The sequence below is a fragment of the Mirounga angustirostris genome, unplaced genomic scaffold, assembly GCF_029215605.1.
Source record: "Mirounga angustirostris isolate CCGP_5_RB_7025 unplaced genomic scaffold, mMirAng1.0.hap1 SCAF_8, whole genome shotgun sequence".
Classification (NCBI taxonomy): Eukaryota; Metazoa; Chordata; class Mammalia; order Carnivora; family Phocidae; genus Mirounga; species Mirounga angustirostris.
Window position 1 is genome coordinate 48,871,100 of NW_026991716.1, and position 26,116 is coordinate 48,897,215.

General features: G+C 40.2%; 1 protein-coding gene and 1 long non-coding RNA gene across 2 annotated transcripts in view; one reads left to right on the top strand and one right to left on the bottom strand.

Moving 5' to 3' along the window:
- Window positions 1–18,019, bottom strand: part of LOC135365572 (uncharacterized) — a 65,909-nt gene extending 47,890 nt beyond the window's left edge. Inside the window, exons 1-2 of the long non-coding RNA XR_010413657.1 lie at window positions 17,429–18,019; window positions 15,146–15,202 (exon numbers count right to left, since the gene is read on the bottom strand). This is a non-coding gene — a long non-coding RNA (uncharacterized LOC135365572). The remainder of the gene's footprint in view (window positions 1–15,145; window positions 15,203–17,428) is intronic.
- A 93-nt stretch (window positions 18,020–18,112) lies between these two features.
- The window catches only part of LRRC1 (leucine rich repeat containing 1), a 129,240-nt gene continuing 121,236 nt past the window's right edge, over window positions 18,113–26,116 (top strand). The window contains exon 1 of the mRNA XM_045867025.3: window positions 18,113–18,536. Coding sequence (XP_045722981.1) covers window positions 18,378–18,536 — 159 coding nt within the window. The 5' untranslated portion in view covers window positions 18,113–18,377. The remainder of the gene's footprint in view (window positions 18,537–26,116) is intronic.

Consider the following 26,116-nt stretch of genomic DNA (forward strand, 5'->3'; position numbering starts at 1 on the left):
AGCTTATAATAAAAGACAACATTCTTTGCATTCATCACTACCCATATCCCAGAAACAGCCAACTTTAACTTCTTTGGCTGTTTTTAAAAATAAGTATTATCATGTCTTTAAATAATGTGCTCTTATTATACTGTTTTTCAGTTTATCAGTGTGAGACCTTCTGCTATGACAGATGAAGATTTGGTTTTCTTACACTCTCATCTCATCTCTCTGTCCTCCAATATAGTTATACCATCACTTTTTGTTAATGAAAAATAATTGCATGAAAGTGTCATTGCAAAACCAAGTAGCATCCTACGAGTATACTTTTTTCTTGTATGCTTTTGTCCTTGCCCTAAGCATCTTTCCTTTCTTTTGCAATGTTTTCCTTATAACAATTCTTCCTTTTCGTTGGTGATTTTGTTTGTTCCTTCTTGTTATTTAAAAGCATCACCATATTGGGGCACCTGGGTGGCTCAGTCAGTTAAGCATCTGACTCTTGGTTTTGGCTCAGGTCATGATCTCCCAGTTGTAGGTTAGAGCCCTCCATTGGGCTCCATGCCCAGTATAAAGTCTGTTTCAGATTTTCCTGTCTGTCCCCCCCACCGCCGCTTGCTCTCTCTCTTTCTCAAATAAATAAGTAAAATCTTTTTAAAATAAAAAAGCACCACCATATTTATCTGGTTCCATTATTTTTTTTTCAGTAAAACTTTCATAGAGCCTTCTGTGCTGCTCCAGTCTCTACCAGTAGACCTCTAGATCTTCTTGGTGTTATGTCCCTTAAAGATCTCCTAAATTCTGGTTTTTCACTTTTGTGGTGTACTCTTTTGTTTTGTACAGCATATTTTCTGGAAACTTCCTAAGACAGGAAAGAAATTATTTCTGAGGCTCTGCATGTCAGAAAATGTCTTTATATTACATTTGAATAAGAGTCTTGCTGAATGCACACTAGGAGATTAGAAACCATATCCCTTGATGTTTGAAAGGCACTGCTCTATTGTTAGGCATTGTTTAATTTTCAGATTGTTTGTTGCAGAGCTTAGAAATACAGTCAATTTTTGTATAATTGTTTTATACTCTGTAAACATGCTGAACTTGTTTATTAGTTCCAATAGTTTTTTAGTGGACTCTTCATGATTATCTCTATGTAAGATTATGTCATCTTCAAATAGAGATAGTTTTATGTCTTTTTTTTCCTATCTGGATGCTTTGTATTTTTTTTTTTTTTTCTTAATTGTCCTGGCTAGAACCTCTAGCACACTGGTGAATAGAAGTGGGAAGGATGGATGTTCTTATCTTGTTCTTTAGAGGGAAGGCATCCGGTTTTCCACCATTGTTTAATCATGAAAGGATGTTGCATTTTGCCAATGTTCTTCTTGTGTTTATTGAGATGATCGTGTGATTTTTTTTTTTAATAGCTATGGGGTATTACATTAGTTGATTTTTGGGTATTAATTCCTGGGATAAATCCCACTAGCACATGGCATGTAATTCTTTTTATTTATATGTATAATTCATTTTATATATGCAATTATATATATATATATATAATTTTTGTTTCTTTTTTATATGCCTTTTCATAAGTTTGTTAGTATTTTGTTGAGGATTTTCGTATCTGTTTTTATAAGAGATATTTGTTTGTAATTTTCTTCTGTTGTTTTTCTCTGGTTTTGGTATCAGAGAAATACTGGCCTCAGAGATGCATTGGAAAGTGATGTCCTGCCACTTCTGAGAATATGGCCCTCTGACTAGGACCTGGGGGCACAGGGAGCCCTGTGTTCTTGGTGGCACCTGTCTGGAATGGAGTTGCTATCTCTCTGAGCTGGGAAGGGGGGAAAGGAGCAGGTGTTGGTTCAAATGCCACAGACTCTGTTCCTGTGAAGTTTTAGCAGATTTTCTTGAATAAATGTGTCTTCCTTTGCTCTTTGCCCTTGGGATAATCTCCAGAGATTTTAAATTGTTCTTTTTGAACATAATTTTGTTTTTGTTTTTGAACACAAGTTTTGCTGAGCAGTAGCTCTGTGGAGGCTTTTACACTGTCACATCAGAAACCAGAAGTAGAACTCGTTATCTTTCTTATCTCCTCTAAGGGTCTTTTAATTTAATATAGGAGGAATCCCCAAAATGCCCTGTGATTTTTGATTGTCCATTCATATTTAAAACTGAGGTGTTGAAAAGCTGATTATTCTGTATGGGGCAAGGACAGGAACAGGGAAGCTAATGTGAATCAATTACAGAATTTATCTCTAGATACTGGGTAAATTATGGGTTCAGAATAGAATAGAAAAGAAAACAAAAAATCAGAAGTCTGGAGGAAAAGTGAGTGTGCTAATCATCTCATCTCTTCTAGTTGGAGAAAATCAACACTGAATTGGAAAAAACTAGCTCTTTTCCTCAGCCCCGGGATTCTCGCTAACACTCTCCACACTTGAATAATTTCAATTAACTATTTTTCTTTAATTTTAGAAGGACCTTTTGGGAAAAAAAAATCTTTTGGGTAAAGAAACATTTACCTAAGGTTCAGTCATTCCTGTAATTTAAATTTTATTAAGACAAAATCAGATTTAATTTTTTTCTTAAAAATATCATGTATAGTACTATCCTCTCTTTATAAAATAATTTCTATTTATAGCTGTTTATCTCTTTGACTAACTACATTGCTTATATATATCTACCAGCCTTCTTTCTCTATATATGCATAGAGAGATTATAACAATATATGCCAGTGACTAAGGCTAGTTGTTTCTGGGCAGTAGGACCTGGGATGCTTTATTACTTTCTCCCTTTAATTTTTTGTATTGAGTGACATTTTCAAAAAGAAGCACATACCAATTTCTTTTTTAAAGCCAATACAATGCAAAAGCAAAACCTAACCCATTAACAGAGCCAATCAACCATACAATCAGGGCTGGTACCTATGGTGAGGCCAGCGAGGAGACTGGGATACAAAATTTGATTTGAAATCACACAAATGAACCCTCAGCTCCTCACTAGCCTCATCATAGTAGTCCTGGACAACCTTCAAATGACACAGGGAAAACTGGCAGATCAATGCAGGTGAAGAACAGCATGTTTGGAAACCTGGGTAGATGAGTAAAGCATACTTTTCCTTTCTTATAAATGATTATTAAATATATTTTTAAAAACTTTTCCCAGAAGAAATCATAGTCTTTACACTTTAGAATTATCTCTATTATCACTTGGAAACTAACAAGCACCTAGTCTTCTCGTTCCTTCCTGTTCCTTGATTCAGCACTTGCGTGAGTGTGTCGCAGGCTCTGGCCGCAGGGCACTGAAAGGGGCGTGTTGCTGTCAGCTGCAGCATCTCTTGCTTCATCTAGGACTTTCCTGATCACCCTCGCTAAAACAACACAATACCCTCCTTTGTCTTTCCAGCCCATATTCCTGCTTTAATGTCTCCCTAGCAGTTGTCATATTCCAAATGTATCCATCCTTTCTTCATATAGTTTTATTTTGTATGTGATGGGTTCATTGCCTGTCTTGCCTTATCAGTATATAAGCCCTGCGATGCTACCCTCACGGAAGCCTGATGGTGTGCAAGAGGTTTCCATAGTATTTGCTGAATGGAAGAATGAATGAGTTCATTGTGCACTCACTGAATGACTGTGGACCCGATGGTGTTGTGACAATATGAAAAACGCACAGTCTTTACTCCCCACAGAGAGAGTCCATATGGCAGCCTCCCTCCCTACCTCTGTTCCTGGAGACAGTCACAGGCCTCATGCAGTCATTACCTCCCAATCACATACAGTTTGTTTTCACCCACCTTTTCCTTTTCTCATAGTCCCTCTCTTTTTTTTTCTTCCTTCAACTCTTGCCCAATTAGCACAGGGAAATATTTTCCCCCCTTAAAAAAATCACTCAGCCTGATAAGCATAAAAGGTAATACTAGTAATAACATACTCATGAAAAGAAAGTCAGTTTTGAAGAGCAAATAATAGCATTATTAATAGTGAACATCTATGTTTGCTATATATCTGGTCCTCTGCCAAGCAATTTATATGCATTGCCTCATTTAATCAGTATAGATAAAGAAACTATGGCGGCAAGAAGTAACTTGTCTGGGTCACAGAGCCAATAACTGGTCTGAACCCATGTCGGTCTGATTCCAGAGCCCAGGCCTGCCAGGGGCAACAGAGAAGCTGTGCTGTTCATTTCTAATGTAATCCCCTCTGTGGGATTTTCCCTCCATCCTCTTCCCACACTACATCCTCATCCACACTACAAGCAGTTGCTCTCTTCATGTTCCCACAGCGCTCTACTCATACTACTTCAGTTGTGATCACATAAAATGTTAGGTCTATGTCTGAAAGGCTCAGCTGGGTGTATTTTCACTCATTATCAGTGTTATGAAGTATCTGCTTGCCTTATTCATTGCAATTAGGGTTGTAATAGAAGCAGGAGCTTTGGAGCTATTCCATATACATATGCATATATGGAGGATGGGGGAGAGCAAGTTCAAAACCCAGCATCTGCTACTTATTAGCAGTATAAAGTTAGGCACAGTATTTAACCCCTCAGAATGTTAGGTTACTCACATGTGATGTGGGGATAATGATGTCAGTGTTACAATGTAATGAGAATAACCTAAGATGTGTCTGTAAGGTGCCTGGCATTGTGCCTAGAACAACACAGGTACTTAGTGAACACTCTTCTTCTGGGTCCTGTACAACCCTCTGCCTACCTGGATTCTGACTCTTCTGTTGCACCTCATACAGCATTTCAGCTATGTTATGTGTTATCTGTTTTGGCTTGTATTAGTTATGTATTACTTTGCAACAAATCACCCCAAACTTAGCAGCTTAACACAATAAGCATTTACTATCTCAAAGTTTCTGTTCACCAGTGATCTGGGAACAGCTTAGCTGGTGGCTCTGGTTCAGTCTCTCGGGAGGTTGTAGTCAAGATGTCAGTTAGACCTGCAGTCATCTCAAGGCTCAACTGGGAGACTATTTGCCTCCAAGCTCACTCATGTGGCTATTTACATGCTTCAGGAGATTTGTTTCCAAGCGTATTCATGTGTACCTCTCCACAGGGCTCTCAGGCCATGGCAGCTGGATTCCTCCAGAGGAAGCAATCCAAGAGAATGAGAGAGAGCATCCAAGATGGAAGCCACACATAGTCTTTTTATAGGAAGGAATAATGCAGAGCATGAATATCAAGATGTGGAGATAATTGGGGCCATATGAGAGTTTGTCTGCTACATGGTTTAAATATTGTAGAGAGCTAGCCTAGGAATTGTGATATGCCCAATTGTTTCACTGATTTTATAGAAAAGTTTTTATGGAGAGTCCTGTGTTTACATAAGGGACTTACATACTTTGGAAACGTATACATTGCTAAGCCGGTAACTGGCTATACCAGTAATAAAGCTTCAACATACTCAACAACATAAAAATAATAACAATAATGACTTCTTTTCATAGTCTTACAAGTTATCATGCTATCTGTACCTTTCATTTCCCACTCTATGCATAATTATACTTTTCCTCTGAGTTGGTTTGTTTCTTAAAAACCATTTCCCCTTTGGCTGTCTCCTTGGTACATTTCCTACCCACTTCCCCCTCTTTGGTCTATGGATACATGAGCACACACACATTCTAGCTTCCTTCCTCAGAGAGTGGCAAAGATCAGGTAGGTAGTCATGGTGAAATATAAATATTATTCCCAGTCCCACATTTGGAGGGCAACTTGTTTTTTATTCCCAATTAAGTCATAGCTCCAGCTACCTCCCTAGATTGAAGTGTCCTGCCTTGGGATGATCTTGGCTCCTTTTCCCCCTTTCTCCTGGTGGCTGCTCTTAGTCATAGCATTGCCTAATTGTGTTAGCCTCCCAGGAGGGATTGACATGGGCAAAATTTGATATTTGTGTCTTCTCAGGCTTAGAAGAAGGATTATATAAATACAAAAATATGAATAGTAACTAGTAAAACATATCAAAATATTAAATAAGTATCATAAATATTAAAACTTTATTGTATAAATATTAAAACACATACTTTACATAAATATTATCTGCTTGGATATTAAAAAGGTAGATTCAACAATAACAGTTTGACATTTTGTATTCTTCCATTTCTATAAATTATTGAGAAGCTATTTTATTAGAGATAGTATTTAATTATTTGGGTTGTCTATGACTGCCGTTAAGTATTTTAAACTAAGTAAGTTCTGCTTTTGAAATGTTCTTTCTCAGGAAAGTAGACAGAAAAGAGCCAGATGAACAGTTAAAGAAAGAAATATAAGGAGCCATGAGCAGGTACATATTCTGAGGCAGAAAGATTTGATGATGATAGTTATATTGGGAAGGGGAAGGAAAAAAGTGATAATGGAAAAACAGGTGCACTGGGTGTGAATCATGAAAGAGAAGTGTTTATAAAAATGAAAACCTGATAGGATCACTTACTTATGATGGACTTTGTGCCATTTACTAAATGATATACTAAGGAGAACATTTTGAGGAAGAAGTATGATCATAGTCCTTTTAGAGTTGTCAGAGACCGTATATACTTTGTTACGCCATCTGCTCCAGTTAGGATGAGAAACAGGAATGAAAGAGGTGAATCTTTTGACATCCAGTGTTATTTTGTTGAAGAGCCAGGGCTGAGATTCACTGAATTCTTAATTCAGTAGCTTTTACTAATAATTGTACTTTATGATCTGGAAGAGAATTGGTTTAAATTTTTACTTACAAATTTCTTATTTTCTACATCACTTAAGAGACTTAAAAATCTGAAATAAGTCTGTCAAATGAACTATAGTTATATTCTATGTGTATGCGAATTCAATAGAGGGGTTCAACAACAGATGAGATAAAGCAGACAAAAGAATCAGAGCACTTGAAGACAGGGCAGTGGAATTTATCCCATCAGAAGAGCAAAAAGAAAAGAGAATGAAGATAGCTTAAGTGAGGTATGGGAAAACATCCAGTGGACCAATTTTTCACTTTATAAGGGTCCCAGAAAAAGAAGAGAGAAAGAGGCAGGCAGAAAACTTATTTCAAGAAATAATGGCTGAGGGATGCCTGGGTGGTTCAGTGGTTAATCATCTGCGTTTGGCTCAGGTCGTGATCCCAAGGTTTTGGGATTGAGTCCCACATTAGGCTCCCTGCTCTGCAGGATTTATTCTAGGGATGCAAGGATGGTTCAATACTTAAAATCAATGTGATATACCACAGTAACAAAATGAAGGATAAAAAGTCATATAATCATCTCAATAGATGCAGAAAAAGCATCTGACAAAATTCAATAGCCATTCATGATAAAAGTACTCAACAAACTGGGTATAGGAGGCACATACCTCAACATAATAAAGTCCATATATGATAAGCCAGTCCATATATGATAAGCCCAAAATGATATGACAGATGCTCAATGGTGAAAAACTGAAAACTTTTCCTTTAAGATCAGGAACAAGACCAGAATGGCCACTCTTGCCACTTTTATTCCATATAGTACCAAAAGATCTAGCCAGAGCTACTACACAAATTAATAATTAAAATAATAATAATAATAATGAATAAAATAAAAGGCATCCAAATCAGAAAAAACATAAAACTGTCTCTATTTGCAGATGACATAATTCTTCATACAGAAAATCCTACTGATTCCATAAAAAACTGTTAGAATTACTAACAAATTCAGTAAAGTTGCAGGATATGAAATCAATATAATAAATTAGTTGTGTTTCTATACATTAATAGCAAACTATCAGGAAGAGAAATTAAGAAAACAATCCCATTTACAGTTGCAACAAAAAGAATAAAATAAATTTAACCAAGGTGGTGAAAGGTCCAAACACTGATAACTATAAGACACTGATGAAATTTAAGAAGACACAAATAAATGAAAATATATTCTCTGTTTATGAATTAAAAGAATTAATATTGTTAAAATGTCTAAACTAACCAAAGTAATCTACAGATTCAATGTGATCCCTATCAAAATTCCAATTATATTTTTCACAGAAATAGAACAATCCTAAAATATGTATGGAACCACAAAAGGTCCCAAATGGCCAAAGCAATCTTGAGAAAGAAGAACAGGCTAGAGCCATCAAACTTCCTGCTTCAAACTATATTACACAGCTATAGTAATCAAAATAATACTGTATTGGCATAAGAACAGGCTCATAATTATCAGAACAGAATAGAGGGCCCAGAAAAAAACCCATGCATATATGCTCAATTAAATTACAACAAAGGAGTCTAGAATATACAACGGGGAAAGGACAGTCTCTTCAAGAAATGGTGCTGGAAAAAATGGATAACAATATGTAAAAGAATGAAACCAGACCACTATCATATACCATACACAAAAATAAACTCAAAATGGATTAAAGACCTAAACGTGAGACATGAAACCATAAAACTCCTAGAAAAAGACATAAGTGGTAATTTCTTTGACACTGACCTTAGCAATATTTTTCTAGATATGTCTCCTGAGGCAAGGACAAAAGCAAAAATAAGCTATTGGTACTACACCAAAATAAAAAGCCTTTGCACAGTGAAGAAAACCATCAACAAAACGAAAGGCAACTTACTGAATGGGAGAAGCTACTCATAAATGATATATTCAATAAGGGATTAATATCCAAAATATATAAAGAACTTGTACAACTCAATAATAAAAAAGCGAACAATCTGATTTAAAAAAGGGGCAGAGGAACTGAATAGACATTTTACTACAGAATACATCCAAATGGTCATCAGGTACATGAAAAGGGGTTCAACATCACTAACCATCAGGGAAATACAAATAAAAAACCACAATGAGATATCATTTGCACCTCTTAGAATCCAATTTTATGGATGAAATTTTAACTGGAGAGACATGACATCCTTTAGTTAAATGATCAACATTTAATAGTAGTGGTATTTGAATTGTCTGAATGGCACTACTCAGTAGAAAGGGCACACTTCTGTTTGTTGATATCTTTTTTTTTTTTAAGATTTTATTTATTTATTCATGAGAGACAGAGAGAGAGAGAGAGAGGCAGAGGGAGAAGCAGGCTCCCAAGGAGCAGAGAGCCCGATGCGGGACTCGATCCCAGGACCCTGAGATCATGACCCGAGCCGAAGGCAGACGCTTAACCATCTGAGCCACCCAGGCGCCCCGATATCTTTTTTTTCTTATTTTCATAAAACAGTTGTTGGCCTTTGATGAAAACTTAGTGTCCATATTGATTTAATTTATATTGTAAGAACCATAACTATAAAATAAAGGTGATCTAGGACAAGACTGATCTGCATGATCGTCTAAAATCCTTTGTAAATCAAAGTGGAAAAGAAATGAGGCAGCTGTGTTTATTTAAATGACTAAAAGATGCATTTTGATCAATTGAGATGATGTATGTTGATAGTTCATTTGAACTGTAAAACATTGTACAAATGTAAAGCATTGCCACAACCTGAGGAAAGACTTCTTGTAAGCCCCCTCTAGGCTTCATCCCTCAAGTTTTCAGTTTTATTGGAGAAAAATGTTATGAAGCAGAGGCCAGGAAAAAGATGGATTCAGTGGCAGGTGCTTTTTTTTTTTTTTTTGATTGGGCTCCCCTGGTGTACTCTCATTCATGTCAAAATACTTTTACAGTCTCATTTCTACTAATCCTCCATATTGTTTTCCCAAATACAGTACTCATATGGTAGGCTTTCTTTTAAGCTGGTAACTGAGAAGAGAGTATTGGCAATGACTAATGCCTAATGTGTAGTTTTCTGCAGTACAGAAAGCTCTTTCCACTACATTAATTCAGTCTTCTCAACAGCTTTTTGAGTGTGGCAGTTTTCATGTCTTTTGTAGAAATAAAGAAACGGATGTTGGAGTTAGTATGATTCACTCATGATCTAATCCCTAGTAGTGGCAGATGCAAAAATTTGATGCAAAATCAAGAGTTCTTTATACCCACCCCACATGACAGATGAGTGTTTGGCCCATTTCCACCAAGGCAAAATGTTGTTCAATATTTGACTCATCATTAGCACATTTATTAGGAGACTGAGAAAAATAGAAAAACAAATGAAACTCAAGCTGCTCATTTGTAACTTCTCTGAATGGAGGAGTAGATTAAAATCTATATAATACGAAATTTTGGATTTTCCACATACTAATACAATCTGTGAAGCTGAATAAATAAATGATTATAATTAATAAAAAGCAAGGAATAGTGTTTTTCTTTCAGACTAACTTTCCCATAGATAACAATTATAATGCTAGACAAAATATTTTTAAAAAAACTATCTGAAGGTACTAGAGAGTCACCAAAAGCAAGCAGGAACTGAAGAGGACTGTACACTTGGAAGAAGGAAATACCATGGTGTGAGTTTTCTGTTTTTATGGCTTTGGCAAGCATAGACACTATACTACATAAAACCACTAAAATTTAAAGATAAATTAAAACGGGCAATGTTCATAGCAATCTGACCGCCTTGAGGTACTGTGGATCAGAGTTGGAATGACCATGGCAGCTGGGAAGTGAGAGAGGGAAACCTCAGAATGGACTGAGTGAGAGCAGAAGCTCCAAATTCTGCATATAAACTCCACCTAAGACCCCTTAACTATGTATGTTTGAAGCAGCACGATTAAAAATAAAATAACTGAATACAAAATTTCAGCTGCCATACACCACAGAGAAAATAAAATGCTATAGGTCAAATATGTGTCCCACCTCAAATTTATATTGTTGAAATGTAATCCCCAATGCGGAAGTAGGGCCTCTGGAAGGTGATTAGGTCATATGAGTGGAGCCATCATGAAAGCGATTAATGTCCTTATAAAGGGAGCCCAGAGAGCTCCTTCATCCCTTTCTAATATGTGGAGACATAGTGTAAAGAAAAACATATATAAACCAGGAAGCAGGTCCTCACGTGACACCAAATCTAGTGGTACATTGATCGTGGACTTCTAGCCTCCAGAAGTGTAAGAAATAAATTTCTGATGTTTATAAGTTACCCAATATATGATATTTTTGTTATAGCAGCCTGAGGAGACTAAGACATAAGAGTTTGAAGCTTGATTTCATCTAAGATGTGTCCTAAAACAAAATAAAAAAATCAATACTCTTTGAAGTAATATAACAGAATCCAGAGATTCTATCATTCATAACATCCAGGATAGAACCAAAAATTACTAGGCATACTAAGAGACAGGAAAACGTGACCCACACTTAAAAGAAAAGGCATTCAATGCGGATTAACACAGATGACCCAGATGTTGGAATTAGTATACAAGGAGTTTAAAGCAGGGATTATAACTATATTCAGTATATAAAGGAACATATACTCTTAATGAATGAGCAAATAAGAAATCTCAGCAGAGAAATATAAACTATATATACATAAAAAGAATGAAATAGATATTCCAGAACTCCAAAATATACTATCTAAAGTTATATTTCATATGGGCTTAATAGTAGCTTGCGATGATAGAAGCAAGAACCAGTAAATGTGAAGCTAGATAAATATGTATTATCCAGTTTGAAAAACAGACAGAACAAAACAATGGGGGAAAAAGCAGAACCTCAAGTACATGTGTGCCACTACCAAGAAGTTCAACATTTGTAAAATTATAATATCAAAAAGAAAAAATAAGAAATTGGGCAAAAAAATTTAAGGACTCAATGGCTGAAAATATTCTAAATTTGGTGAAAGTTTTAAGTTCACAGAGTCAAGAAGTTTAGTAAACTCCCATCAGGATAGATATGGACATATAATAGTCAAATTGTTAAAAACCAAAGATAAAGAGAAAATCTTGAAAGCAAACAGAAACAATGACACATTACATACAGCTTAGCATCAATTTGAAATATTGCTGACTTCTCATAAAAAACAATGAAAATCAGAAGAAAATTAGAATGCTGAGAGAAAAAAATTATCAACCCAGAATTTTATATGCACTGAACATGTTCTTAAGGAATTAGGGTGAAATAGAGACATTTCATAATAAAACTAAGAGAATGTTCTGCCAACAGACTTTCACTGAAAGGTGAGATGAATGAGGTCAGGTAGGAATAAAGAACACTGGAAATAGTAAACATATGAGTGAATGTAGGAGACTTTTTTTTTTCTTATTTCTTTAAAATACATATGGTTATTTAAAAAAATTACAAAATTCTGTTGTGGAGCTTATAACATAGGTAAATGTAATACACATAAAAGCTAAAACATAAAGGAGCAGAGAGGTGGCAAATGGACCTAGATAACCGCAAGAGTCTTATGTTTTACATCTTCTGGTATATACATGTGAAAATTTAAGGCTGTATAATGTAATCCCTAGAGCAGCCACTACAACTAGAAAGCCTATAGACAGAATGCAATTACTTATTTATTCAAAAGATGGTGGAAAAGGAAGAACAGAGGACGAAAAATCAGATGGTACAGACAGAAAGCAAATAAAACATAGTAGACTTAAATCCAACCATAGCACTACAGTTGACCCTTGAACAACATGGGTTTGAACTACGTGTGTCCACTTATATGTAGATTTTTTATAGCATTGTCCTATAAATGTATTTCCTGTTCCTTATGATTTCCTTAATAACATTCTTTTCTCTAGCTTACTATGTTGTAAGAATACAGCATATAACACATATACAAAATCTGAGTTAATTGTTTATCAGTAAAGCTTCTGGTCAATAGTAGGCTATTAGTAGTTACGTCTTTGGGGAGTCAGAAGTTACACATAAATTTTTTACTGTGCAGGGGTCAGTGCCCCTAACCCCTGCATTGTTCAAGTGTCAAGTGGTAATTATATTAAATGTAAATGGGCTAAAAATTCCAAGTAAAAAGCCAGAGATGGGGGGGTGGAATTTTAATTTAGTAGCAAGAGGAAATCAGAGAAATCTTAGAGTGGCAACTTTACTTCTGATTATATAGATTGTTGAATTCTATACTGATTTACCCATGAGATTGTGTAGGTTCTCATGTTTTTTGAATGGTGTGGGTGTTCTTCCCTTACAGCAGGGATACATAATCTCTAGAAAATGTCCTTAAATTCAAATTTGAAGAAACAGAGGTTTGGGTCTGAGTGCTTCCTCTCCCAGAAGGATTCTCTTGCACATTTCTTCCTAGTGTCCAGCATTGCATATAATAAGATTTAATTTGCCTATTTGACTTGCATATAAATAACTCGGAGGGCCACTCATGTAATTTTTTATAAGACAAAGATTAGACTCCCTAGATTAAGAAAAAAATTATACTATGATTGTTATAATTCCCTGGATAACTGCCTTTCTTTCAGTAAGACTGAAAGCTCTGTCATATTCCTTCTTATCCCCCCAGAAAATTAAGCCAGTGACTGGCACAATAGTGGGCATTAAATAAATAACAACATGATTTCTAGTCCTAGAAGTAATTTACAACTGCCTCTTAATTACATTTATCTGTATATTATTTATTAACTTTTAAAACTACTTTTATTAATGAATAATTTTATATAATAAAAAGTTCCCATTTTAAATGTATAGTTTGATGAGCTGAATAAATGTATACACACATGCAACCACCAACACAATCAAGATACTTGTATATGGGGAACAAGGCTAGAAATTATATCAATAAGGAAAGCCTAAAACTCTTCAGGATACAGAATTGGTTCCCTATTTTCCAATTCACAAGGTGTTTTCATTTTTTTCTCTCTTGCCAGACTAACGTTTCAAATTCTCGGAAGTACTGTATATAGAAAACCCTAAAGACTCCACCAAGAAACTATTAGAACTGATAAATGAATTCAGTAAAGCCATAAGATATAAAATCAATGTACAGAAATCTGCTGCATTCCTATACACTAATAATGAAGCAGCAGAAAGTGAAATTAAGAGGGGTGCATGGGTGGCTCAGTTGGTTATGCATCTGACTTTTTTTTTTTTTAAAGATTTTATTTATTTATTTCAGAAAGAGAGTGAGTGTGAGAGAGAGAGAGCATGTGCAGGGGGAGGAGGAGACTCCCTACTGAGCAGGGAGCCCAATAGGAGGCTCAATGCTCGGCTTGATGTGGGGCTCAATCCCGGACTCCAGGATTATGACCTGAGCCGAAGGCAGATGCTTAACTGACTGAGCCACCCAGGAACCCCTGCATCTGACTCTTGATCTCAGCTCAGGTCCTGATCTCAGGGTTGTGAGCTCAAGCCTCACATTGGACTCCATTCTGGGCATAGAGCCTACTTAAAAAAAAAAAAAAAAAAAAAAGTGAAATTAAGAAATTGATATAACTTACAATTGCTCCAAAAACAATACAATATCTAGGAATAAACTTAACCAAAGAGGTGAAAAACCTGTACTCTGAAAACTATAAAACACTGATGACAATATAAAGAATGGAAGAACATTCTGTGCTCATGGATTAGAAGAACAAATATTGTTAAAATGTCTATACTACCCAAAGCAATCTATAAATTTAATGCAATCCCTATCAAAATATCAACAGCATTTTTTACAGAACTAGAGCAAACAATCCTAAAATTTGTATGGAACCACAAAAGACCCTGAAGAGCCAAAGCAATCTTGAGAAAGAAGAACAAGGCTAGAGGTATCACAATTTCAGATTTCAAGTTACATTACAAAGCCGCAGTAATTAAAACAGTATGGTACTGGCACAAAAATAGATACATAGATCAATAGAATAGAATAGAGAGCCAGAAACAAACCCATAATCATATGAACACTCTTCAACAAATGGTCTTGGGAAAACTGGTCAGCCAGATGCGAAAGGATGAAATTGGACCACTTTCTTTCACCATACACAAAATAAATATGGATTAAAGACCTAAATGTGAGACCTGCAACCATAAAAATCCTTAAACAGAACACTGGCAGGTATCTCTCTGACATCAGTCATAGCAACATTTTTCTAGACATGTGTCCTGAGGCAAGGGAAGCAAAAGCAAAAATAAACTATTGGGACTTCATCAAAATAGAAAGCTTCTGGACAGCAAAGGAAACAATCAACAAACCTAAGAGGCAACCTACAGAATGGAATATTTGCAAATGACATATCCAATAAAGGGTTGGTATCCAAAATATATAAAGAACTGATACAACTCAACACCCAAAAAATAATCCAATTAAAAAATGGGCAGAAGACATGAACAGACATTTCTCCAAAGAAGACATACAGATAGCCAACAGACACATGAAAAGATGTTCATTACTTACCATCAGGGAAATGCAAATCAAAACTACAAGGAGATACCACCCCACTGGTCAGAATGGCTAAAATAAAAAACACAAGAAACAACAAGTGTTGGTAAGGATGTGGAGAAAAAGGAAGCTTCTTGCACTGTTATGCATGGAAATGCGACCTGGTGCAGCCACTGTGAAAAAACAGTATGGAGGTTCCTCAAAAAGTTAACTACCCTATGATTTAGGAATTGTGCTACTGGGTATTAACCCCCAAAATACAAAAGCATTAATTCAAAGGGATACATGCACTCCTATGTTTACTGCAGCATTATTTACAACAGCCAATCTATGGAAGCAGCCCCATCGATAGAAGAATGGATAAAGAAGATGTGGTGTGTGTGTGTATATATATAAATGTACACATATTTATATACCATGGAATATTATTCAGTCATAAAAAAGAATGAAATTTTGCCATTTGCAGCAATATGGATAGAGCTAGAGAGTATAATGCTAAGTGAAATAAGCCAAAGACAAATACCAGATGATTTCAATCATCTGTGGAATTTAACAAACAAAACAAATGAGCAAAGGAAAAAAAAAGAGAGAGACAAACCAAGAAATAAACTCTTATCTATAGAGAACAAACTGATGGTTACCCAGAGGGAGGTGGGTGGGGGTGGGGGGATAGGGATGGGAGAAATAGGGGATGGGGATTAAAGAGTACACTTACCAGGATGAAAAAAAAATAAAATGAAATGAAAAAAAAATTCTCTTAATCAAAAACAAAAACAAACCAAGAGGCAGGCCTAACAGTAGCATCTTCTGAGAGCCCCAAAGCTGGGGAATTTCAAAGCAGATTAGGTGTGTTATGGTCAGTGGATTAAAAAAAAAAAGACGAATTCTAGGTAGATCCTTGGCAACAAAATTGTCAAGAATTCTGCCCCTGATTTCGCAGAGTTAACAGAAGTTTGCCAATTATTTAATGTGCGTGTCGCACTGTGGTCATTATAGAGATCTATGAATGAGACAGTACTTGTCCAAGACGTCACTATCTCCTTGGGATTAAGGTCATACAAAAATAATCATAACGCAAATGTAAGTGTCATAGAGAGACACACGGGGAATACTAATTGAGGTCTGAATTTTTTAAGAGACCAGCCGTATCTTTAAAACATATTTGGTGTTTATTAATAACCTAGTGTAGTAATCTCTGGAAGTCAAAGAAGATTAGGATGAAGGAGCCAGGCCTTTCTTATTTTTGTTTTTTTTTTTTTTTTTAAAGCAATTAGAAAACTTGCAAAGACAAGTCTATGACTTGCTTACATTCCAGACTCAGTCTCTCAGTCAGAAACCACAGTTTTCCACTAAAAGTGGCACAAAATGGGTTTCTGGAATGTGAGAATAATGGAAGAGTGGTTAAGGTCCAAAGTTGAGGTGGCCTTTCTTCCCTGAGAATGTAGAAATCACACCAGGACAAACAAAAGAGAGAGTGGAGTGGGTTTGGCAGTGGAATTTAAGGATGACCGGAATTAGAAAGTTAAGGTGATAATTCTGGGCTCAAAACCAAAGTGATACTCAGATCCATCCTCACTGATTGGGAAGAAAGGAGTCCTCCTCCTAGAGTTGAAATGATGAAGTGTCCTCCTCCTCACTAACCCCGTGGGAAACTATCCTGCACACAGTTGGAACTGGAAGTCTGTGTAGACATGTATGCCTTGTATAAACTAGTTTCAGATAAAAAATTCCCTTGGTCACTGAGCATGCTCAGCTTTCAGTCTTCTGCAGAAAAGTGGATTGGGTGGCTCCAGCTTTTAGCTTTGGCAACTTGGGTCGGGAGAGCCCGGTTGTGTCTGGCAGAGGCCACAGGTGGAATCTTGAAGAGAAAGGTGTGAGGACTAGGGGGCAGCTGGTAGGGGAGTCAGAGTGGGACCCAAAAGACAATCCATCAATGTGACTGACTTTGATCTGGTCGGCAGCCCTATGTAAAGGAGCCAGATGGTTTTCTGGAGATGGGGAGAACAGATGTTCTGGTCCTAGTCCTTGGGAATGAATCAGGGGCGAGAATGAATGGTCGTTTATTATCCAGTAGTGAGCCTCCTGAGTCCTCCCCAGCTACTCCTTCTTGGGCTACACTCTCCCTTTGCAAGATACTGGGTGTTGGTGCAGAAACCCAGGAGCTGGTTGGAGGATGCTCACCTGGCAGCCCGCAGCCGACGTGCCCCACCTCCCCCACTCCTCCCTCCTCACAAGCTCAAAATAGTCGCCAGGAGCCAGCCAACATCTGGCCGGACTAGAACAGGCTCAGAAACTCACCTTTGCTACCTCGTTTTTGCGTTTGGACTCCCGATGGGGTGCATCCATGCCAATGAGAACCTTACAGATTCTGACTTCTCTGCTTTTGACGTAATGGGGAGAGGGACTTCCTGTTAGTGTATAAACAATAAACAAACATCCAGAAGATGTGCGCCCAGGTTACACAGCCTGCAGGCGGTGCCCGCGGACCAGAGGGCACGGTCGAGGCCCCGGCGCGGTGCGGGGCTGGGGGCAGCCCGCTCATTTCTGGGGTTGCTGGCAACCGGGGAACCTCAAAAATCACACCGAATCTCATAGCTCCGGGCGCCCATGGAGCGCAAGGTACGCTTCGGGGGCGGTCCTGCCTGACCCCGGAAGAGAAAGTTGTTTTGGGGAAGGGGAGCGAGGAGACGAGAGCGAGTTAAGTAAAAATCAAAGTTGTTCTGCTCCCCTCAGGCCGCCTCTCCTCTGCTTCATCTTTACCCCAAGCTCCATTGGAGTCAGGCTTCCTCGGAGGGCCGGACGCTTCCCGAGTCCCAGCCTGAGTAGGGGGATAGGGAGCGCCCCGCCCGCAGGTTCCGACCCTCTCTGGCTCCGGGCCTCCAGGAAAACCCGGAGCGGAGCATCCCCCGGGTCGGGAAACGCCCTCGCGCGCGCCCACTGGCGCGCATGCTCAGTCGCGCGGCGGCCGCGAGTAGGAAGCTCCGCGCGGAATCAGCGGCCGCGGCGGCGCGACTGGAGGGTGGGAGGAGGCGCACCGGCTGGCGGGCGGGGGCGCTGGGACGCGGCTGGGGCTCCCGCCCGAGGTTCCTGCGAGCGCTTGGGACCGCGAACCCCCGCGCGAGGAACTAGCGAGCACCGGAGCCAACGAGTGCAGAGTGGGCAGGGGGCGGAGCGGAGCCGCCGGGCGGAGCGGGCTCAGAGCCCGGGTCTCCGCGGCTCGGCTCGGGACCCGGCGGCGGGGACGGCGATGTTCCACTGCATCCCCCTGTGGCGGTGCAACCGTCATGTGGAGACCATCGACAAGCGCCACTGCTCGCTGGTCTACGTCCCCGAGGAGATCTACCGCTACGCCCGCAGCCTGGAGGAGCTGCTGCTGGACGCCAACCAGCTCCGCGAGCTGCCCGAGGTGAGTGTCCGGCCTCACCTGCGCGCCGTATTCGGGAGAACACGGACGAGCCTGGCCAGCCCTCTCCCCCCCTCTCTCCCGCCGTCTCCTGCCTTCCCCACTCTACCCCCCTTCCACCTCCAGATCCGGTCCGCAGGTCCCACTGAACCACCACTACCTGTAGTCACCTGCTTCTTCCTCCCTTACCGCCCCCCCCCCCCCACCCCGTCGCATTAAAAGTTCCTGATCATTTTGTACAAAGCGAGCGACTTGCAGTTTTCCAAGTAGTCACTAGAGCTTCTGCGACTAGGGAAACGTTCTGGTCTGGTGAGTAGTTGAGATACACGTCTAAGTACTAACAACTGGTGCCTGTGGTCAGGAGCCAGGTGGCTCGGGCTTTTCCCGGGTGAAAGGACAGAGCGTGGCATCCGCTCCCTGGGCAGTTTTCCCTGCGCTGCCTTCCCCTATCACTGGCCAGGGCGCGCTTCCCCGTTGGCTCTGGCAGGTCCGGAGGAGGTGGGCAGCGCTCAGGAGAGTCGCACTATCTCGGCATCTTCCGAGGAATGTGCCCTGGGCCTTATCGCGGGTGGGCAGTGCTTGCAAGTGCTGTAGTTTGGCTGGCGGGTCTTGGCTCCGGGACCGTTGGAGAATTGGGGGTGGGTAGGAGGAGATCGGGCAGGAAGAGAGCTATGCCTTGGGAGCTGTGGGCAGGTGCCCAGGTGCCCGCTGCTGGGTCCCTGCCTGCGTGGACCTGTTGCGTGGAAGGAGCCGCTGTGAACGTCAGCAGAGACTGTGCCTGACGGGCCAGTTTTGCGGCCGCCTCTCCCGGAGCGGGTACGTTCAGGCTCCTGACTTCTGCCCTTGCAGTGATGCGTTACCTCTTCAGAGTTGTTTACGTAAATTAATCAGTGTGCTGAGGCTGAACTTGTTAAGCGACAGATGCTGATTGAGCTTTAATGGAGGGTCTGTGACTGCGAACTTTTAACCTTCGAGCTTGCGCCGGGAACTTAGCTTGAGTAACCCTCGAAGAGGAAGGTATCACAAATCCAAGGGTGTGCAGGAAGTCGGTGTGCAGTAATCCAAAGGTGTGCAGGAAGTAGGGAGACTAGATTGCTGGGAGTTGGAGGGAGGACCCGAGGCCTGGAGTTGGAACTCAGACAATCTTTCTTGTCCTTTAGTTAACCGAAGGCCCAGACACTGTCACAGAAACACTCACTAGTCAAATGATCTGGCTTGTTAAAATGACCTGCCCGAGTGTTTTAAAAAGCAGAACAGTGTGTTTTTCTTAATATTTCAAGTGTTATTCTTCTTGGATTAACTTTCCTTGGTTCATGTGGAATTGGATGGTTTGCTCTGTGTAATCATGGAGATTATCCTCACTAGGATCTTTGCAAAGCCCCCCAGGCTTTATTTAGCTTAGAAGCAGAAAAGCCATCCAATTCCCTCAGGCATTTATTATTTTGCAGGCATTTCCAAACACATGGCTTTGTCTGGCCTTTAACTTCCTTAAATTTGACTTGAAAGTCATAAATAAGCTCACTTGCTGCCTTACGTTGTGAATAAGTTTTAGGCATTACTAATCGCCAGAAATACAGAATATATTATTTAATACTTTTCAAGTGTGTCAGAATGAAGTTACTAGAGATTGAGTGAAAAGCTATTTAACTAGAAATGTTTCAGTGTTCCTTGTGGTATTTTTGTTTGTTTGTTTGTTTGTTTTAGTAGAACTGGAAGATTTCCTTTGACTGGATTGGCTTTTCACTCCCTTCTGCAAAGTTTGTGGGTTTTCCTGTCATGTTGGGGAATTCAGCTTGGTAAGGGGAAATTATGGGTTTTGGAAGTGTTAGGTATTCTTACTGATCCTAACTGGAAACTTCTCAGAAGCTCAAAATAGTCTGATAGCACTCTGTACATACGGTAAATAAACAAGTTTTTCAGAGACGAAAGGTGGTCTTGCTTATGGGTAATTACTGCTCTTAGAGCTCTGAAATTAGTTTTATGGCTTCTAGGTTGTTTAAAACCTGTTTCTTCATGACTTATTGTGTCTGGGTGCCGGGATGTGTATAAGCCAGACATGAACAACCACCTTGAAAGTACAGATATTTCATTCAAAGGTACAGTCTTTCCTTGGGCTGCTAGTTTCACCTCTAAGGTCTGTGTTACACATGAGCCCTGTTCACTACTCTCCCTGCCCCCTCCTCCAACCTCTATCTCTTTACCTTCCCTATCACCTGGAGGCCTCTTTTGCTGACAGACCCTCAAGGTCCCTGTGGTGGTGGTCATACTGGCTATCTGTTCTCTGTAATTTGTTTGGAAGCACAGACAAGGGAGGGGGGAAGACTGCACCCCGTACCCCAACAGCAAAGATACAGTATCCGGGCTTCAGGATGATGAAAAGGTTTGTAACCTCTGACTTGCTCCAACTTCCTCATTTTGCAAATTGAAACTCGAACTTGAAGTGACTTTTTCAAGGCTGTCCATCTGGTTAGATGCAGTCACTGGTCGCCCCCTTATTCAGCAGCTCTGGACACCTAGCAGGAATCTGGCCTATTCAGCTTCTCAACATCCATTAAAACCTGTTATTTAGTCCCCTCCTGTTTTACTCACATCATGAAGCCTGGCCTCTATCAAGCAGTTATTGACCCTTCATTATTTATTGTTGGTAGGAATATAGAGATTAAAGAAGGTATGATTCTTAGGAGCTATTCACAGCTTTGTGGGGAGACGGATGACTTTAAAACAGAAGTGGTGAGTGTGGGGTGGAGGGGGCATAGCAGTTAGCTTGATGGTTACTTACCTAACCTAACCTTTTACCGAACCTGCCTCCCCGCCCTCAGCAGATTGTCCACCTTGTGATAGCCTCTCAATGCTGCTGTCTGCAGGGAGGGCTCGGAACATTCATCATTAGCCAGACCCCAGATAGATGATAGTCTCACCATCCCTTCCCATCCCCCTTCTCCTTCCCACTTCCTCCCGGCTCCATCCCTTTGGCATGTGTATTAACAGAGACAATCTGACTCTAACCTTCTTGAGATGCTGGCATGTTTTTGCTCATACTTATGAGTGAGCACTGAGCCTGGCACCCAATAGGTCCTGCTCAGTAAACAGCTTTTATCTGTTGAATGAATTTAGCCAATTCTGATACAAATCTTCCTCCTCTGCTTGTTTCTCTTACCTTAAGCATACCACTACTCTGACATCTATTCTTTTCTAATATAGTCAGAATATTCAAGTTGGGAGTAATTTTTTTTCATGACTGTCTAGCTGGTTAGATGCACAGTCTCTGGTTGCTTCAAGTTGGAAACCACTTCAGAAGGTAAAGGTCATTCTGGATAAAGAAGATGTGGTATATATATATATACAATGGAATATTATGCAGCCATCAAAAATGAGATCTTGCCATTTGCAACGATGTGGATGGAACCGGAGGGTATTATGTTGAGTGAAATAAGTCAAACAGAGAAAGACATGTATCATATGATCTCACTGATATGAGGAATTCTTAATTTCAGGAAACAAACTGAGGGTTGCTGGAGTGGGGGGTGGGGTGGGAGGGATGGGGTGACTGGGTGATAGACACTGGGGAGGGTATGTGCTCTGGTAAGCGCTGTGAATTGTGCAAGACTGTTGAATCTCAGATCTGTACCTCTGAAACAAATAATGCAATATATGTTAAGAAAAAAAAAAAAAGAAGAAGAAGGTAGCGGGAGGGGAAGAATGAAGCGGGGGAAATCGGAGGGGTAGACGAACCATGAGAGACGATGGACTCTGAAAAACAAACAGGGTTCTGGAGGGGAGGGGGGTGGGAGGATGGGTTAGCCTGGTGGTGGGTATTGAGGAGGGCACATTCTGCATGGAGCACTGGGTGTTATGCACAAACAATGAATCATGGAACACTTCATCTAAAACTAATGATGTAATGTATGGGGATTAACATAAGAATAAAAAAAATAAAAAAGAAAAAAAATACTTAATATAATAAAAAGGCCCCTCATAAAAAAAAAAAAAAAAGAAGAAGTTAAAGGTCATTGATATGGTGGAGCTGTTTTGTCTTCTCCAAGATCCTCTACCCCACTCTGTACCTTCTCAGTGTTTCTGACACTGTCAGTTTCTCCCGCAAGGTGCATGGATTGTTGAATACCTTCACATATGTGTGTTTTACTGTGATCTCTCTGGCTCCAGTACAGAGCCTAGTCTAATGGGCAGCAAATATTTTGAATGAATGCTGTTGAGTCTGGGCAACTTATAAAACTGAGCTTCATCTTGTCACCTACTCTTAATTAGGATTCAGTTGACCTTTTGATGATAGCCAGATGACATTATCTCAAATATCTACCCCCTTCTAGCATTCTTTCTCATATCCTGCTTAAATTTTTCCCAGCCCTTAGAGCACTATTACTACCTAACTCTAGACTATAAACTTGCTTACTTGTTCTTTGTCTCCCCAACTAGAACATCAGCTCCATGAGGACAGGGATGTTTTTGTTCATGGATGAACCTAGGACAGTATCTGATATATAGTGGGCACTCACATGCTTGTTGCATGAATGAGTCTTCTCAGGTGATGTCACGTGTAGTCTGTCCCTGTTTCTCAGCCATTGTGATCCTCCTTCCTACAGTCTCACATCTGTATACCAATCTATTGAAACTAGTCATGGCATAAAGTCATTCTGATTTCTGTAGTCTTATCTTACCAGTCTTTGTTCTCCATCTCCTCTGTGCTGGGCACCTTTGACTGTCTTCTCTTTTTGAAATAATTTTTATGCATTGTAAACATAATTTCTCACTATGACTTCAACATCTCCAACTGTGATCTGTTAAGAGGATAGCCATTCCCACTTGGAATCCAAGACCCTTTTGTCTTAAATTTACCATGTTTCAATTTATGTCTGTTTCCTGCAGTTCAATTTCTGATGGGTGGGACAGCCATTCTTCCTAGCCCACAAGTCCATGGACCAAGGCTCTTTGGGCTTGTCTTGAAGGAGCAGAGACCAGGGGTGCTGGAATAAGATAGCTCAAATGCTGCTCCATCACCTGGATGCTTTCTTCAAGCCTTGATTTCCTCACTTATTATTTTAGTACCTGCTTTTTAGGGTTATTCTGGGGACTAAAGAGATAATGCATGCAGAGCACTTACAGTCAGATAGAAGATGTCTAAGATCTTTGTAGATACTGTGGCAAGACACTTTTTAAAAAATAAAACAATGTTTCTTAACCTGGAATTGGAAGACATTTTCCTGGGAGTTCGTAAATGGTTTTTTTAAACCAGAATGAGAACTTTAATGTTCTTTTCAATAATTAAAAAAAATCATAGACTCCATATATCTAGGTGAAGTCACAAATGAGTAGAGCCATAAGGTTTTAGTAGTGCCATAATCTGTGTTTGAGCACTCCCTTAATTGTCTCTAGCCAAGGGGGAAAGAAAAGATGTGGGCTTATTGCAGAAATCATGTGTTTGGGTCAGATGATCACTGGAAGTTCCATGAACAAAGGTTTCATGGCCATTTGTTAGAGAAGAGTGATGGGGAGCTGAAGGGGTCACGGAGCCCATGGTGGCATAGGCGGGCAGAACTGCGAGGAACCCGCTCCGAGGTAGTGCTGTACCGTTGTGCGCAGCCATGGGATGACTGCAGAATTGCATCGTCGTCCTCTGTCATGTTAGATTAATGTTGAGTTCTTTCTTGTTGATTTTTGTCAGATTTTTACCTTGGTTCACCTGCTAGTTTTGTAAGAGCTAAAGCACAGGGAGGACATACCTAGTTTTATATTTAGACATAGTTAAATAACATTATTATAAAAATAACAAGTCAAAGCTTAAGAAGAACGGAGCCCAGGAGAGGGCTTTCCCCTAAAAGTGATGATCCACACATTTGTCCAGGTAAAGAAGCCGTTCTCATTTCTCAGATATCCTGTTACACAGTTTAGCGCTTAGTTGTTTGTGATTTTCTCTCTCTTTTTTTAAATAAAATATTTTATTTATTTGACAGCACGCAGGCAGGCGAGCACAAGCAGGGGGAGGGGCAAAGGGAGAGGGAGAAGCAGACTCCCCGCTGAGCAGGAAGCCCGATTTTGGAGGGGGAGAGCTCTATCCCAGGAGTCTGGGATCATAACCTGAGCTGAAGGCAGACACTGAACCACTTAACAGACTGAGCCACCCAGGAGCCCAGTTGTTTGTGATTCTCTTATGTGTTTGTCCAACCCCCCTTCTACTTCTCGCCTGCCCTCAATTCTCCCCCTCCTTTTGTAGGTAAGGAAACTGAGACCTAGAGAAGTTATAATTTGGAGGGTAGAATCTCTCTGATTAAGAAACATTGAGAGAGCACCGAATCCTAACCACTAGACCACCAGGGATGGTGCTTGATTAAGAAACATTGAGTGAGTAGCTGGTACCTATTAAGTAGAATATTAGCCACCACTTATTGAGATTTCACTGAGCTCCAGACATTGTATTAGGTACTCTACATGAAGTTATTTATCTTAATTGAATAACAACACACTTTAGCCATTATAATTTCAGTTTTGCAAATGCAGGAATTGAGACTTATTTAAGAAAATTATTTAAGAATCTTCTTTAGGGAAGTTGGTCAAGGTCAGTTCCGGAGCTGGCATTTGACTCCAGCTCCATGTGTGCATTTACCACCTGGGAGCCCACCTGGGAGCAAGGAGGCCTGGCAGTGTGTCGATGCTTAGGAGGGAGCCTGTGCAGAAAGCTCTTGGCAGCCTTGAGGAGCCTCACACTCTCTGAGGAGCTGAGGGAAGGCTTTAGAGGTGGTGACATTCACGCTAGACTGGAAGGAAGGAAAAAGCATGTCAGCTGTTGAGAAACTTCCAGGAGGCTAGAAAGTGTGGCACCTGAGTAGTAGGGAGTAACTGGAGAGGAGCCTGGGGCCAGATCACAAAAGGCTCTTGACAGTTTTGCTAAGGAGACGCATTCTGTCCTGTAGGGAGGAGGCCCATGGACGGTGTGTAAGCAGAGATGCAGTACAGTTAGATCTTTGTTTTAGAAAGTAATTCCAGGGCAGAGTACAGAGTCAGGGAGACTAGTCAGGAGCTTATTGTGGTGGTCTAGGCCAGAGAAAATGATAGAGCACCTGTGGGGATGAAGAGGGGAGACGGCTTTGTCCACGATGTTCACACTGGGCATTTCCTGCCTTGGGTCCAGTGCTCTTTCCGCTGGGCCACCTTCTAATAGTGCGGTCGGTGAAGCACTTTAATACTTGTGAAACACTAAGAAGCATTTACCTCCACATTTTCCTCGATGGTGGTGTGTGTCTGCATTCAGCTTGCGAATTGCTTGCTACGACATGGCAAGCATCATATGTAGGCATTGGCTCGGGGGAAAGAAGAACAGCCAGATGTGCTCTGGATGGCAAGAGATTGTTATTTTTGGGTTTCAGATAAATGTCATCAAGTTTATAAAAACTGGCCAGCCTGTGGGTTTTATTTTTCTGAGTAATGTGAAGGTGTACTATGTGTTTACTGTACCATGAATGTTAGTTTCATCATCATCTGCTGATGCTTTGAAAGACTAGGAGAATTTTTAGACTGTAGTTGAGGCACACTGGTAAAATAGCAAAATAAGCTTGTTTCCACGGTTCCTT